At 38.2% G+C, this 15,875-nt stretch overlaps 1 protein-coding gene and 1 long non-coding RNA gene across 18 annotated transcripts in view; one reads left to right on the top strand and one right to left on the bottom strand.

Annotated features, from left to right (window-relative positions):
* Nucleotides 1-11,799, top strand: part of mtd (mustard) — a 73,109-nt gene extending 61,310 nt beyond the window's left edge. For 11 of the 17 annotated variants that reach the window (XM_069048091.1, XM_069048088.1, XM_069048089.1 and 8 more), the window contains 5 exons: nucleotides 4,411-4,643; nucleotides 8,716-8,844; nucleotides 8,974-9,048; nucleotides 10,167-10,448; nucleotides 10,510-11,799. In XM_069048091.1, coding sequence (XP_068904192.1) covers nucleotides 4,411-4,643; nucleotides 8,716-8,844; nucleotides 8,974-9,048; nucleotides 10,167-10,448; nucleotides 10,510-10,821 — 1,031 coding nt within the window. In that variant the 3' untranslated portion in view covers nucleotides 10,822-11,799. Of the gene's footprint in view, nucleotides 1-3,055; nucleotides 3,239-4,210; nucleotides 4,244-4,410; nucleotides 4,644-4,749; nucleotides 5,057-8,715; nucleotides 8,845-8,973; nucleotides 9,049-10,166; nucleotides 10,449-10,509 lie in introns of those variants that run through there. The other 6 variants (XM_069048098.1, XM_069048087.1, XM_069048097.1 and 3 more) reach the window with 5 other exon arrangements.
* Nucleotides 11,800-13,078: 1,279 nt separating this feature from the next.
* On the bottom strand, nucleotides 13,079-15,871 carry LOC138131239 (uncharacterized). The gene is made up of 2 exons (XR_011159735.1): nucleotides 15,236-15,871; nucleotides 13,079-14,227 (listed from the first exon to the last, which is right to left on the bottom strand). It is a non-coding gene; the product is annotated as an uncharacterized lncRNA (long non-coding RNA).
* Nucleotides 15,872-15,875: the final 4 nt, after the last annotated feature.

Below are 15,875 nucleotides of genomic sequence, written 5' to 3'. Positions count from 1 at the left end.
TTCCACAAGGAACGCAACGTCGAAAATCCTTCTGCCTTCAATTGTAGCAGAAACAGCATGATCCGATTCTACTATTTCTGTATCATATGGCAAATCTAATAGTTCATTATCATTACTAAGGAGAGCCAAATTGTTATTTAAATGTTTATAATAACTTTTCCATCATACCTATTTTGAGAAGTAATACTTTCAACTTCTTCTTTTTTAGATTGAGAATCACTACTATTGTCTTGAAAAGATGTCTCCATGAAATCATATCTGCTTTGAGTGCTATTGCTCTCGGAGTTGTTGCTAAAGTAATAAGACTTGTCCATGTGTATAAAGACAAATAGAAAACTTACTCATCACAATTTGTAAAACTTGAAAGCTCTCCTTGAGTCTCATTATTATTTTTACGGCTTTGAGATCTAATATGCAATTAGACAAATTAAACAAAAATTATTTTGTTTCAATTAACGTTTATTAATACAGGGTGTCCCCAAAATGGCGTACTAACGGTGCACTACGGTGTAGAAAAGATTACCGTAAACGTCAGAAAAATGTTAAAAAAATTCTATTGAACTTATTTGCTGATTTGGCGGTCTTTGAAAGTGGCACTTGTCAATTCTTTTGAAATATATGTATGAAATTGTAATGACAGTTACCTCTAATCGTACATATTATCACAAAGTACAAGATCACTCACTACCAATATTTAATCCTGCATAATAGAGAATTTAGAAGCTTTGGAAATCGAAAAAAATATTTTAAATCCACTACGGTAACATTGCAAGGTAATGATGTACGAATATATCTTTGTTTACATTGTATTACCGTTAATAGTAATAATAAAAATAATTAATTTTTTTGTCGGAAACATTTTTTCCATATTTTTTTCACGTACATTTAAGCATCCTCGATAAGGTAGTAAGTAGTTTGTACGCCAATTTTGGGACACCTGTATATTATGTATAATAACTATTATTAATGATGTGATAACGTTTGAGTGAGAAGAAACATTATTAAGTTCGGATAAGGTATTTGGGCTTATAGATGATGTACAAACTGTTTTTGGGAGCAGAGATTATGTAGACATTATAGGCATATAGGTTTGTTTATTATTATTTCTAAAATAGTATATTATGTTATGAGGAGCAAAAATGAAGTTTTATGTGCTGCGGCTGGTAGATTGGCTGCCGAACGCAGTGAGGCAGACAAACCAGCCAAAGCACATAAAACCATTTTTGTTCCGAATAACATATACTATTTTTTCTTCAAACCTTCATAACAAATTATTTAAGACATGTTAAGAAACCAGGTAGGAATTTAAAATGATTTAGCTAGTTTACTTTACTGCCGCTCATCAGCGGAGATAATAACTTCACGGACGCTCTCAGCGGAGATAATAACTTCACGGACGCTGGTCAGCTCGTTAGATTCCATGACAATGAAGTGACACTTTAGCATTATCAATACAGCAGTGCAATGTCATACTTTACGGACGTTTGAAGAAAAAATTATTTTTATTGCAGTTGGTGAATATTTTTACCTGTATTGGCTTGCTCGTTTAGCACGATTTCGTTTCGAAAGTCTCTTTTTTGAGAGTCTTAAACGGCCCATTTTTATATTAATTTATTGGTTAGGCGAAAACGCGGGAAAAACCATTTATTCCACTACGATCGAGACTACGATTCACAAGAGATCTTTGCGAGTACACGACGGCGTGAGGCCCCTCTTGCGTCGCCCCTTCACCTAGCCCGAGTGAGGGTAAGCAAAGTTTGAGCGTGCAATTTCGGGCTGCAGAGTGTTGCAAAATTCCGTCTCATTACTTTATTTGCTCATCATTTGACAAAAATGATACATAGATATCTTCGTAAAAGATGAGAGATGGTACCGACGGTGTTATTATTTGAAAAAAAGCATCAGAAATCAACAATATTATACCGTGAAAGTGACAATTTTTCACCAACTTTGTATTTTTTTTTCAAATAAACTAATTTCAAAGCGCAAAAAAAAACACCGTCGGTACCTCTTTTAAACTTTTGTCTGTGTCCACAAAAAAATTTGCTGCTGTAGGTGGAATAATAAGGCCACTAGGCGGTATTTTGGAAGTGCCTAAAACAGCCGGATTTTTCTAGGTACAACCTCGCCTTAATGCAGTACATCCAGAGAGTAAGGTACCGGTGACTAATCCTGATAACTGAAAGTTGTAAATAATAGCGTGACTGCCCACCTCGATTGACTGTCATGTTGCACCACATTGTCTTCGGGATACACCCACAGCATCATGTACAAACAGAATGACTAATTTTATTAATCACGCGATCAAATATATTGAGCATTTGTTGTTTTTATCCGAAAACAGTTCTTTGTTTTGTATATTTTGTAGCCGGACAACATCTTACGCAATAATGATAATTAAATACGTTTTTATACACGTGGAGGTCGCACCATTGGGCACCGAGACTCTTTTGTTAATTGTTCCGTAGCCAGAATAAAAATTAGTAAAATTAAAAACTACATCACGCTTAAGAAGAACTCATCGTGCGCCACCAATTTAAGTGAGAAAAATTGTGCAGTTTGTCGTTGAAGCTGTCAGTTTGAGTAAATTATGACACACGACATCATTACTTACCCTTCATCAAGAGTTTTATTTTAACGGGCCGAGTCTCCTCGCTTTGAAAAATTAACGATCCGGACTAAGTGGCGGTTTACGTCTGATTAGGCGAGTCGATGGCGTCACGTCAATCAATTTGATCAAACTGACCGGCCCGAGCTTCCGACATTCGATCGAAAAAATGCTACGCAATTTTCCAGATAGTTGTAAAATTGACATAATTTCTGTTAATTATTTGTTGTTGTTGTTGTCGTGTCGGTCCAGCTTGATGAGAGTGGAACATGCGAAGGATTCTGCCACATACGCAGCATTCAAACAATGCATCAAAAAACGGGAAGATCTCAATTGTCACTCATTTATTTTAATTCCATGTCATTATTTTTGCATAATCGACTGTTCCAGGTACGATTCGGAATCGTTTTTATTTCGGTGCATAAAATATGCCAGTCCAGTTGCCTGTTTAACGCAAACCACTAAACAAGTTTAAAGTGATCGTTAAATATTCAAGCATAAAAAATCTAATGGAAATGTTAATAGTTATTGAAGCTATTACGCTTTATAAATAAAAACGGACGAGTCGATTCTGATCTTGCATAACTTTTTGATGCGGGTGTTTTACCCCCAACAACTACTGTCCAAGATGTAAGTGTCGTCCTGTCACAATCGTACACGTAACTGTCAGTAGGGTTTTTAACCAGTTGCGTTCGTCGGTAATATGTGCCATAAATTCCTACATGTCAAATTACTTTTTGTATCCGTATCGCGAATTTTTTCGCCGTAAATTATGCATTTTTTTGTGTTTTTCTATTTCATAATTTTTCCATGGCACAGATTAGAATCGAGTTCGGGGAACGTATCGGAATGCGACTTCATCGAAACCTGTTGCGAACGTCGCTTTTACGAAAATCGGACCAAGACATTTTTAATTCCTCCATTAGCGATGCGATGGTACACTGCGGGGCCGACAATTTGTCAATCTCATCACTGATCCCCTATTTTATGCATGTTTGTACCGTGGCGTCAAACTTTTTGTATCGAGTGCACGAGCGCAGCGAGGGCAATAATTACACAAGGGACGAAAACGCGCCTCTTCCGCGCAATTTTTGCAACACAACGAAACACGGCACGATTAGACATATCAATGATGTATAGCTGTCAACGTAATGAATGGTATTTAACATGAGTGGGTGCAATTGTTGCAACATAAATTAATGTAAACATTAAAATAAAATAAGTACCTAGTAAAAAGTAATGCTGCCAACCTTGTTTTTTGTTCTAGTGGATAGATAGTAACGAACTCGACTTTACATTACTTTATTGTTACTTTGACACGTTATGTCGCCGTAACAATCCAACTATCAATAAATTAACTCAGTCCGATGTGCTTTTATTCCCGATGGACTAAAGTGTCGCTTTATTCTCTGTCACACTTCATACAAAGGTCGTGCAAAAAAAATGTTTTCTTGACCACGTCGCGACTGGTACCTTACTCCTGACGCAAGTCGTCCTCCCACCGGGAAGGGCGACTTGTTGCAATTGCGTTCCATCCATCCATCATTATTTAGTTGTGCTATTATGTAGTAACATGTCTTAATTTCATTTTAATTGCTGCAGTGCGCTCTCCCAATTACGGGCTAGATTCCATTGGTAGGTTTGCATGTGTGCGATGCATGAAATTCAGCCACAAACGACATGATATACTTGAACAGAATACATAAAAGCAGCCCCTCCGAAAATGGGACGACACATTTTCGGACGGGTCGACTTTTTTCGACCGTGACGATTCGACGTTTGACATTTCTGTCGACTTGTAGAGCTGATCCCGCGACCGGCACGTTCCTGCGAAGATCCGCCCCTGTATCTGCGCCTACGGATGGGAAAGCCGTTGGACAAGCCCATCCCGCGGTCGACTCCTCTGATGTCGTACGGGAAGAAGAAGATGCGACCGGAGTACTGGTTCAGTGTGCCAAGGAACAGGGTTGATGAACTGTACAAGTTCATCCAAGCTTGGGTGCCACACTTGTACGGCGAATTGAACGAGGAACAGGTAGGATGTTGGTCGATTATCTCGGGCCGTCTTACATAATAACGCGTGAAAAAATTCTCCGTGGCAACTGTTACGTGAACGCGCTGGAGGATAATTAATTTTCACGTTCGGGGGCGCCGTCAATAAAATTAATTGTATTCATAGTTTGTCGCGTTCGACTGTCGTCAGTAAAAGAGACAGAGTCGCCGAGCGAACGCGGCGTACGGACGGAATGTCGAAAGAATGTTCGAGGCTAGATTCTAGTCAGTTCGGCTCTCGCACGTCGAAAGAGTAAAGCTCTCAAGATGCACATGAAAATCATGGTTTTATGTTTCGATTAAGTCCATTAAAATAGTTTTTCTGCGAGATATGTTAATTGAGACGTACGACACGATAAATTCCAATAATCGTCGTCAGAGCGCGAAGTCGAATAGGTAAGTGTTTTATAATGTTTTGAAAGCGAACCATGCAAGTGCATTAGTAATTACTAATTAGTATTTATTTCATCGGAAGATAAGATTATTAACATTTTTACGTGTGCACGATATTTATGGAAATCGTACGTGAGAAGTTTGACAAAATCATTTTTTTTTATAAACGAAAACAATGGAACGAGAGCTTACTTACAATTTCAGCGAGTACAGGTAGTGGCTTTACACTAATGCAACAAGATGATATAATTAACTATTTTCTCCTTCAATTTTGACGTCCACAAAAAAAATGTGTTTTGATAAAAAGTAGGTGGTGGTTATTTGGTTTTGGCAAAGACTGTCGTTCTTGTGTGTGTCTAAAGTAACACAAAAAAACAAAGAACGAGCCATAGCCAACCCTAAGTGAAAATTTAGTCACCCATTAAGTGACACGTCATAACATTTTGACTCTTTACGTTATTGTTTTTTTAATAAATCATATCATTTTTGTGACCATTCTCGTGGCTTCTGCAGAACGATGGTTTTCACGAAGACTTATTTTAGTATCATGTCACAAGAACGTTTGTTGTCAAGATGTTATGGATGAAAGATAATAAATCATAAAAGAAATTTTTATAAGTATGTTCTGTTTTCTGTTATTACTTCATTAGAAATGATTATATTACACCATTATTTCACGGGACATAAAAATAGTATATTAGAACATGAGTTTTATAAAACTTATATTAAGACACGAGTCAAATTTGCAGCACGACTGCTGCAAGCAGGAGTGCCTGTAAATGACGAGTGCTCAGAAGTTTTATAAAACGAATTTTTTATGCTATTTTTTCTAAATTTCTATTAATAGTTATTTATGCAACAAGTGAGTAAAGTAATACTTTTTTTATGGAAAGGAAAATTTGCCGCACGAGCACAGCGAGTGCGCAAATCCAGCGAGTAAGAAAAAGACAGTTTACTAACGAGTTGCATACAAAACATTTTTGGCTCCCGTAAGTTTAGATAACAATTTTTTCGACACACAAAATTTGAAAATTTTCTCCTGTATGAACCCGTGGACCTTTAAAACGCTCGTTTTACTCGCGTTTTAAATTGGCCCACTCATGCCAATTTACATACGAACTCGTTAAAAAAACTACTAATTATGAATGAAAAATTTTTAAAATTGCGTTAAAAAATGACATCGCTACGGCACTTTTTTTAACGCAAAATGCGTGCAAAAATGAACCGCTATGGCACTTTTTTTAACGCTTCTTGACCGATTCAACAATCACATATTTTATGAACGCAAACGAATGAAAAACTTGCACTTTTTTTGACGGACGGTAAAAAATACATGTTTTTTCCAAATAAAATCAATTTTGGTAATTTAGGGAATTTTGTGACAGTTGGTGACACATTTATTTCATGGTTAACATTTAAAGTAAAATTCTAAATTTGAATCTAGACAACATAATTGTCATTTTTCGCTAGTGAAATTGCAATTCAAGATGAATTATCTAGAAATGCGGCAAATAGCAGAGAATACCAGAATCAATTTGCTGCCGGCAATGTGTGTTACCAACTGAAAATTGTTCCTAGATAGATGTGTTAATTAATAACTTATTAACGCATTCGTTTTGAGCGTTGTTAAAACAGCAAATTAGAAAAAAAAAATAAACGAAACGACAAATTTTCGCTTTCTTGTTATCATTTTAATACTTTACATTTACAAAAGTAATTTGCTTTTCCTCATTAAAGTTTTGTAACTACAGTATGAGTTTAGAGAAGTCAAAAATCCAGTGTCCTGTTTGTTAGACGTGGGTAAATCAGCACAACTTGAAAAGTTTTTATTTAGTAACAACAGCAGAACTCGCTTAATTACACTTATTTTAGATAACAAATAAGTTATTTCAATTGGCAGTTATTGTTGTTTTTTTTTAGTACTTTCACTGCAGCTAAAAATTAAAAAAAGTACATAGAAATAAATATTAGATTTCAAAATGGAAATTAAACAAGCGTGTTACATGTACCATCTTTATTCTAAGTACGTGCGACAAATACGACTTAAATTAGTATGTATACAGTGTGAAGTAAAATCATGTCAAGGGTTTCACGTATTGTGAGCCAGAGTAACATGTAGCTTCCAATTGTATATTATTTTTTTGCTCGACACTGTCAGAATTTGAGAATTTTCTCCTATGTGAACGGATTTTGATAAATGCCACTTGTCAAAACGAAATGTCAAGCTAATTTTAAAGGTTTTAAGCGATTTGGAGCCTTTAAGGGGCTCGTCGAACAAAAAAACGTTGTATTCAACTCGTTCTCGTTTCATTCGCGTTTTAAAATGGCCTACGCGTGCCAAAAAAGGCCCAATTTACACACAAACTCGTCAAATAAACTACTATTTCAGAAATAACTGTTCTTTTTTTTTTGGTAAAACAAGACGATATGAGCCACATTTCCTAAGTCAAATATTTGTTAAAAACGAAAGTTGTCAGTGTCAAAAACGGTAACATTCATGGAACGGACATTTTGACATTTCAACTAATGTCCGAGAAATAACGTAAAATTACGACAGTTTCTTGCAACATATTTTTACCGAAATTCTTAAGCTTCACACTCTAAAAATTTAATAAGTAATTAAGAGTCAGCAGTGATCGACTTAACACAGCGATGAAGGTCTGTTACGAATTACCGTTCTTCACATTTATTAACATCCCAAGATTTATTTTTCCACGGTGTGTACAGAAAAATCGCTTTTTACACGTTCCAGGAAATATTAACCTTTGCAAAACTTGGGCCAGGCGAGCGCTGATGACAAAATGCATTCCAAATTTTTTTAACAGTCTAGTTATTTGACCTTCATCTTTCTTAATAAATTTCAATAAATACTTGAAAAGATGACATTTTATGGCAAACAAAAACTGGTTTTCTTATTTTACCTACTCTGAAATAAAAACAAAAACAATTGAATCACTTGCTCGCAAAAAAACTGCTTTTCAAAAACTGACAATAATATTGAGCGAAATTAATTTGAAGAATTCACACGACATGCACACAATTACACGTTATTACAACATCGTTACGGGAATTTGTTTGTACAGAGACTGTCACAAAATACTAATAATAATCACTTTAATATATTTTTAATGCTCGTGAATGTGGATTTTTTCCCGGACGGATCGCCAAATTTTGGGCACGGCACCCACGCGAGGCGCGCGACCACGTCATTTGTCATTTTTCATTGTGAGACGGCCCCGGTTGACGAAAATGTGTTTATTCGAAAAACAAGAAGTGGTAGAGCACGTCTCCGTTCACTTTTGCGAGGAGGAGAGTTGGGCACCTTCGCGGCCGCACCTCCGCTTCGTTTCCGGCGAGTCGAGCGTTTCGCCGTGAAAAGATGAAAAGTGTAAGCGACGAGCCGCGATCAAAGCGACAAACAAGAATTGTCGCGTGTTGTTGACTCGACGACGGACAGGTATGCCGATCAATTCCGCGGGTGATTATCGATGACGGCAGCGATGCGATTTTTATGGTGACGTTGGAGGCGGTCGATTAGATTTTTTAATTTTCAATTAACGTTTCGGTCATCCGTCCTTGGCGCTCCCACTTTTCCATCGCCCAGTCTTGTGTAATTGACGATGCCGAAAAGACGCACTGAGTCGTCGTCTGTTGTGCCGCAGGTGAAGGGTCGAAACTTCTCGCTGGTGGAGATGGACACGGAGCTCTGGAGCGAAGACACCACTCCTTCGGCCAGTCGCCACGGCAGCCAAGACGGAGAGCTGACCGAAATAACCAAAGAGAGCTGGGAGGTAGGTTGACGACCGTTTCGTTTCGATTTAATTTTTTTTTTCTCTGGACCACCACGTTCATCAAAAATTGATTGATTGCACGATCTCTGATTGGCATCGGTGAACTTAAATTTCGTTGTTTGGGTGCAGCTGATCAAGGCTCCCTACGTTAAGATCTACAGCATCATCAAGACCCAGACTATGTCGGCTGACGGCAGTGATGAGGTGACTGACACCTGCACTATAACATGCCACACTGTTTCCACGTTGCGTCTAACGCCGGCGAACCGCACGCATCGGAACCACCCCCGTCCGAAGGAACGATGAGATGCGTTCGGCTCGTCGGCGGTATAAATGTCCCTTGCTCTATCGATAATCAGTGTTAGAAGTGTCCGAGAATACATTTCACACAGTAGTGGCTTATTAGAATGAAGTGGATGTTTTGGTGTTAGAATAGAAAAAAAAATAGACCCCGCTAGCTGTCGTAGCACATGACATGACAGAAGCGGATCGACGAGGTGGCAACGAAATTGACGGAGCTTGGAAAATTGAGACGACTTCGCCCCCAAACATCGCACGGATCGCAGAAACTTTGTTAACCGGAAAATTTCTTCGAACGCGATGACGATGACAGTTTTCAAGCACTCAAAACAATACCGTTTCGCTAGATCACCGATTATCAATATTTATTTTATATATCATTGTTCTCGAGTTGAAAAAAATTCAAATGGGCGTCCGTTTTATGATGCTTTTATTGATTTCCTTTTCGATCGATGGATCGGTCGTCAAATGAAAATTTTACGGTGCCGCTTTTGGGAGGTGGTGACGTCTTTGCCGACCTCAAAATGTATCGTTGATATAATCGCGCTTGCAAATTTTCAAAATTATTCTTTCACGTCGAGCAACATTGTCGTGGTATTTTTGTTTTGAATCTTTATCGTAAACGTGACCGAGGGAAACCGATGCGATTGGCAACGTTTACGCTAATATCGTCGAAACGAACGGTTTTCTCCGATTCGGGGCGAATTTTGGGGCCCAGCGTGCAACGTTCGACTCTGTAAACGATGCAAATAGATTTTTTGGCTCGTTACCAGCGGAATTTGGCGCCGGCATCAGCGCGATCATAACTTTCTTTCAATATTTAAAATTGTTGCGGTCGGTGAAAAAATACGTGAGGTGTCGGTGTAACGTGCAGAGACCAGAGGAGCACGCCAGGGGTGAAGAAAATCTCGGTGGAAATGCTCGAAAAGTTAAGATGCCTAATTGTCCGCGGTGTAGAGTACATGTTGCCTCGCTTGTCCGTCCAACCTTTGCGAAATTAATCTGATCGTGTTGCGGTTAAGGTGATACCGATGTCCGAGGAGTACCGACGGGCCTTCTACTCGTCGGCAGCGCCCTCGCTCGACGTGGAGCTGAGCCCCCCCGACCTGGTGGGCACCACCGAAATCCTGACTGACTACCACCGCGAAGCTTTGTGCCGCCATCTCCCGGCCAGGGCCGAAGGTTACTCGTGGACCCTGGTGTTCAGCACCAGCCAGCACGGCTTCAGCCTTAACTCGATGTACCGCAAGATGTTTAAACTTGAGTCGCCCATTCTGCTCGTCATCGAAGATACGGACAATAATGTGAGCGACCGGCGGAACCAGAAACGGTCAAATGGTAATCGACCGATCGTTGTTGTTGCAGGTATTCGGTGCTCTGACGTCGTGCGCTCTGCAAGTGTCCGAGCACTTTTACGGAACCGGCGAGTCGCTCCTGTTCAGGTTCAGTCCCGAGTTCCAGGTGTACAACTGGACGGGGGAGAATCTGTACTTCATCAAGGGGAACAACGAGAGCTTGAGCATCGGGGCCGGGGACGGCAAGTTCGGACTGTGGCTGGACGGCGATCTGTACCTGGGAAGGTCGGAGTCCTGCAAGACCTACGGCAACGACCCTCTAACGCCCAAAGTGGATTTCGTCGTGAAAACGCTCGAGTGCTGGGCGTTCGTCTCCAGCTAAGCGTCGCAAATGGACTGATCGAACAAATTCGGTATTTAAGTTAAGGTTGCAGCGGAACGAACGACACATTTTTTACGTCGCCAAGAAGAACGAAGAGGAGGACAGATACATTTTTCATTATATAGACGGAGCTTTAGACGTAGTCAACAACACACTACCGCACAACTGTTATTAAAGCTTAAAATGCTAGTTATAAACGGCTGCCGTTCACTTGTAATCGTTCTTTTTATTTCATCATTTTGTATTGTTTGTTACGCTTAATTAGCTTGTTATATTTTTTATGTTACTCTAGTGTTTAATGCGGTTTTAATGGACAGCACGTGACCGATGAAGAACGGCCGTGTTTATTTTTAATTGTTGTAATGATGTTTAACCTTATTAACCGTGTCAAGTCGCCCGTTTCTGTCACGTGCTGTCCGTCGTTTGTTAGTCTCCTAGTCATTTTGTACTTTGATAGAGGGACGGGGGGGAGGAGAGTGAATGGCGGTTCGATTGTTGCGTAGTTATAGTCATTCTGTGTTGCTTTAGCTTACAACGAATGACGAGCTCATAGCGGTGTTCTCCTTGTGTTTTATTTATCAAAATCTACGCGGCCAGATACAGATTCGATTGTGTTGTAGCAATTGCGAGGGTCACGTTGGCTATAGTTTTTGTCTATATGTCAATTAGGTGCGTAGAGAACACGCCATATCAGTTGTCAATTTCATGATTTAATGTTAGAGGCTGTTATGCGGACTGCATATACCGACGTCTTTGTGTTGAGTGTTGAACTATAACATGTACTGTACCAATTAGCGAGTAAGGTTGGTTAGCCTTGTCGATACGTTCAGCTTCTTAGCATGAGGCGGCAGTCCGTACATATTTAACTAGATTAGTTTGATGTCTAAGTTGTGTACTATAACATTTATCTAGATGATATTTATCTGTATAAAAATCTGTATATAAAATTAATATCATTAAATAAATAGATTCTAAGTACTGCCTTTTACTTTCAAAAAAAAAAAAACGCAAAATACGCCGCACACAGTCTCGCCAATATGTTACAATGCGAGCAAGTACGAACCATACCTATAGTCTATTCACGATGAATGTGGATAAGGGGTGGCTATGACATCTGGTAACATTGTTGGTAGCGTCGTCCGCGCCGATAATAACAAGTCGTGCCATTCGATGTGAAATGGCCACCAGAGGCACTTGGATCAGTTGGATCGCGAATGAATGGAAACTGTAATAACTACGGAAGGTTTACAACTAGAATAAATGTCAACCATTAATTCGTCATTGATTATCAAAATAACAATAAATACAATAAGAACTTCAATCATAATCGGTGCAAATCATTTTGTAATATTAATTTGTGTTCGCGAGAAACAGCTAGACATAAAAAGGGTTTGAAACTCGAATAAGTATCAATTGTCATTGATTGTCAAAATAATAAATACAATAAGAACTTCAATGACAATAATGCAAATCATTTTGTGATATCAATTTGTATTCGCTAGAAACAGCTAGACATTTAAATTTTGACAATTTGAATAAATTTTTCCTTCTGTAATTTCTGTAATACTATTACAGTTTCCCATAACGCGCGAGGTGGTGACATCTACCGATATTTTGACTTTTTTCCGGACGCAGAGTTTTGAGCGATTGGCACGACTTGTTATTACGATCAGCGCAGACGACGGTTGGTAGAGATATTTTCGTATTTGGTGGCGGAAACAAAAGACTGCGAAATGTCACAAATTTGTATTGTCAGTGTCAAATTTTTCAAAGACGTTCGTGATTTCGACAGAAATGCAGCAAATTGGCAATAAGAAAGTTATGCATCGTCGAACTAGAGAAATAATTTGTAATACGTTTGATTATATGAAAATAACTTTTCCTTTTGAAGCACTGACCAAAATTGGTTTCCTTAGAATTTGTTTTTTCAATCTATTTTGCGAAAATTTAAATTTACCTACACATTCCTTTTTACGGCGTTTATGAGAAATTTGACACTGACAATACATTTTTGTGACATTTCTCAGTCTTTTGTTTCCGCCACCAAATATGAAAATACCTCTAGTAACTACAGAACAAATAAAATTGCCATAGAGAATTAAACCAAACCGCGAAATTGAATAAATTGGCCAAGTCGTAATCGTTAAAGAAACGGTAAAAACCCTACGTTGTGTGTTTTTATACAAAATGGCGGAAGACTCGAGATGCAAATGGTGGACCAGCGGGGTGGACAAGCTTCGAAATAAAAACACGTACGTCGGTGGGAGGACGCCTGTATTTAATTTCTAAATACACGAATAAGTACATTGTCGTGCCTTCGTCCAAGTTTTCTTTTAAAATTACATTTCTCACGCTGAAACGATCGAACACGAGTGTCCTTCCGTTTCGTCCTTGAATTCGCATATATCACAGCTATACCAGTGGGCAGCATCTGCTGACAAGTGATTTTTCTTATGTTGTTCTAAGCAGCCGTTTCGCGTCGTTTTAAAATCGCATTTATCACAATTATACCACTGGCTCGCATCTGCTGAGAGATGAATTGCCTTATGTTCTTTGATGTAACTCCTGTATTGCGTTTTGTATTTGCACATATCACAGCTGTACCACACAGCCTCTAGTGTCATATGATGTTTCTTATGTCGTTTCAGGGTGCCTTTTCGTTTCGTTTGAAATTCGCATTTATCACAATTATACAGCGGGACGGTATCTACCGAGTGTTGAAGTTTCTTATGATGGCAGAGATAGGTATACCTTTTACATATAAACTCACATTCGTCACAACGAAACCAGTGTACAGGTTCGAGAGTTGCATGTTTAACGTTCACGTGTTCCAATAGATTATTTTTGGTTTTTCCTTTGTACTTACAATGGGAACAACGAAATCTTTCGTTTTGGTGAGATGGAGATGGGTGCCTTGCGCTTTGGTGTTTTTCCAAAACTCTTGCCTTTCTTGCTTTGAAGGAACAACGCTCGCATTGGTACCACCCTGTATGTACGTTCCCACATTCTTCTTCTGTATCAAAACATGAACTTTCCAAGTGTTTGATCCACAGTAAAACAGAATATGTTTTAAATGAGCACTTTTGACAAATGTAGCTTTTCACTACAGTGTCACTTTTTGGTTGATCTTGTACACAATCAGTGACCTTTCTGTGATATTCCCTGCAATGTCGCTTTAAAATTACCACAAGATCGGTTTCAAAATTGCACTCCTTGCAGTAGTATTTTTTCAAATCGTTTCTTTCGCAACTGGACGATTTAAGCGGCGAATGGTGACGTTTCTCGTGATACACCATGTAGAAATATGATTTGGTCACGTAAGGACATTTCTTGCAATTGTGAACCTTTCTGTCACTTTCCGAGATACTCTCGCTATATTCCAAATTTGCCATTTCGATCTTATAATCTGAAAAATTTCATTTCATGTCAATACTAAAAACTATACACCGTTCACGTTGGATTGAGTATTGTTAAATTCGCATTACATTGGTTTGGCTTCTTGCATGTCACTATCTTGGAATTTTTGATGTTATGTTTATACTATCTCTGGTTAACTAAAAAATAATGTACAGGTGACTTTTAATGATCGAAATTATTTTTGTTCAAGATTGATACAATCTGCCAAACAGAATGTCCTAATAATATTTTTTCCTAAAATTAACATATAATTTATAATTAATGATACCGGGTGACTGGCGAAAAATTTTGTTTATTTTTTATCCGATTTTAATTGATCACACATCAAATGAAACAGTTCGAAAAACACTTCAACATTATCTGATTCGATATTGTTTTTGACATCTCTTTTTCAACAGACAGTAGCGAACTTTTTTTTCAAACTACACTGTATATTTTTTTAATTCATTCTTCTGAAATACGTAGATAAAAAGAAAAAACAAAAAGTTTATTTGAATTGAGAAAAAATTTAAAAATCAAAAATATAACCAAATTTATAAACGATATAAAATCGCTTCTAGTCATTCAAAATTGTCTCCATGCTGTTCCAGACATTGTCCACACCTTCTAGAAACGCCTGTCGTTGCACTGAGTAAAAAATTCGGGGGTACTTCCTGACAGACTTGCACTAGACTTCTTCTCAGGTATCAAGTGGGGGTGTTTTCAAAAGTATTTAATTTGATGGGTCATTTATTCAAAACATTTATTCAAAAAATAAACAAGATACAGCAGGTTTTTCGTCAGTCACCTGGTATAACCTTACTTAAAAATTTTGTTGCTTTATTTAATTTGAGAATTATCGGTGCGATTGAACCACGGTCATTTCCAGGGCTGACTTGATTACAAATTTTCTAGATCACGCGATGCTACAGCGGCACAGACACGACTTTTTCTATTTGTGTTATTTTTAAAAAATTATAATTGTGATATTTTATATACAAAGCAAAAACGTACTTACCATTAATTCTATCACAACAGTAAATGAGTCTTTCACAGTCGCGGTTTATTCAGATTACAAGAACTGTTGAGAACTGTCACTCGGTCAGGAACCCGTAATTTGTTTGTAGTTCTTTGGTTATCTTTATCTATCACGTGAACGCAACACAACCGACAGCAGCTCCATCACAAAACGCCTGCAAATGCAAAGTTTGCAGCTTGCAGTTCTGTTGCAGTGCAAACAGTGCAGCGGTGCAGTCTCATTAAAACAAAAAGCAACCACAAGGGACCACAATCATGAACATGTCCAAAATCAAGACGACCTCTCCTCTAAGAGTATTATTATATTACCAATTAATTCACCATTCTTTTTCACATTTTTCACGTTTATAATGAATTAAGTATATGCAACCAACAATACAACTATGTCTTAACATTGATGTTTATAAAATCTCGAATGATTAATAAAATTATTAAATCAGTTGCATTATGTACGTCCTCTATTAATGTTAAACATCGAAAATTTTCACTTCCTCGTAAACACAAGCATTCAAAAAAATGACCCTTCCGTTGTCCGTTGAGAGTAACGATAGGACGCCACTGGCGACTAACCTAAAAATATGTTCCCTATCATTCCTGTCCCTTTTGAATTTTGCATTTAC

The sequence above is a fragment of the Tenebrio molitor genome, chromosome 5, assembly GCF_963966145.1.
Source record: "Tenebrio molitor chromosome 5, icTenMoli1.1, whole genome shotgun sequence".
Taxonomy (NCBI): Eukaryota; Metazoa; Arthropoda; class Insecta; order Coleoptera; family Tenebrionidae; genus Tenebrio; species Tenebrio molitor.
The sequence above is the reverse complement of the archived record's forward strand: the minus strand, read 5'-3'. Positions and strand labels throughout refer to the sequence as shown.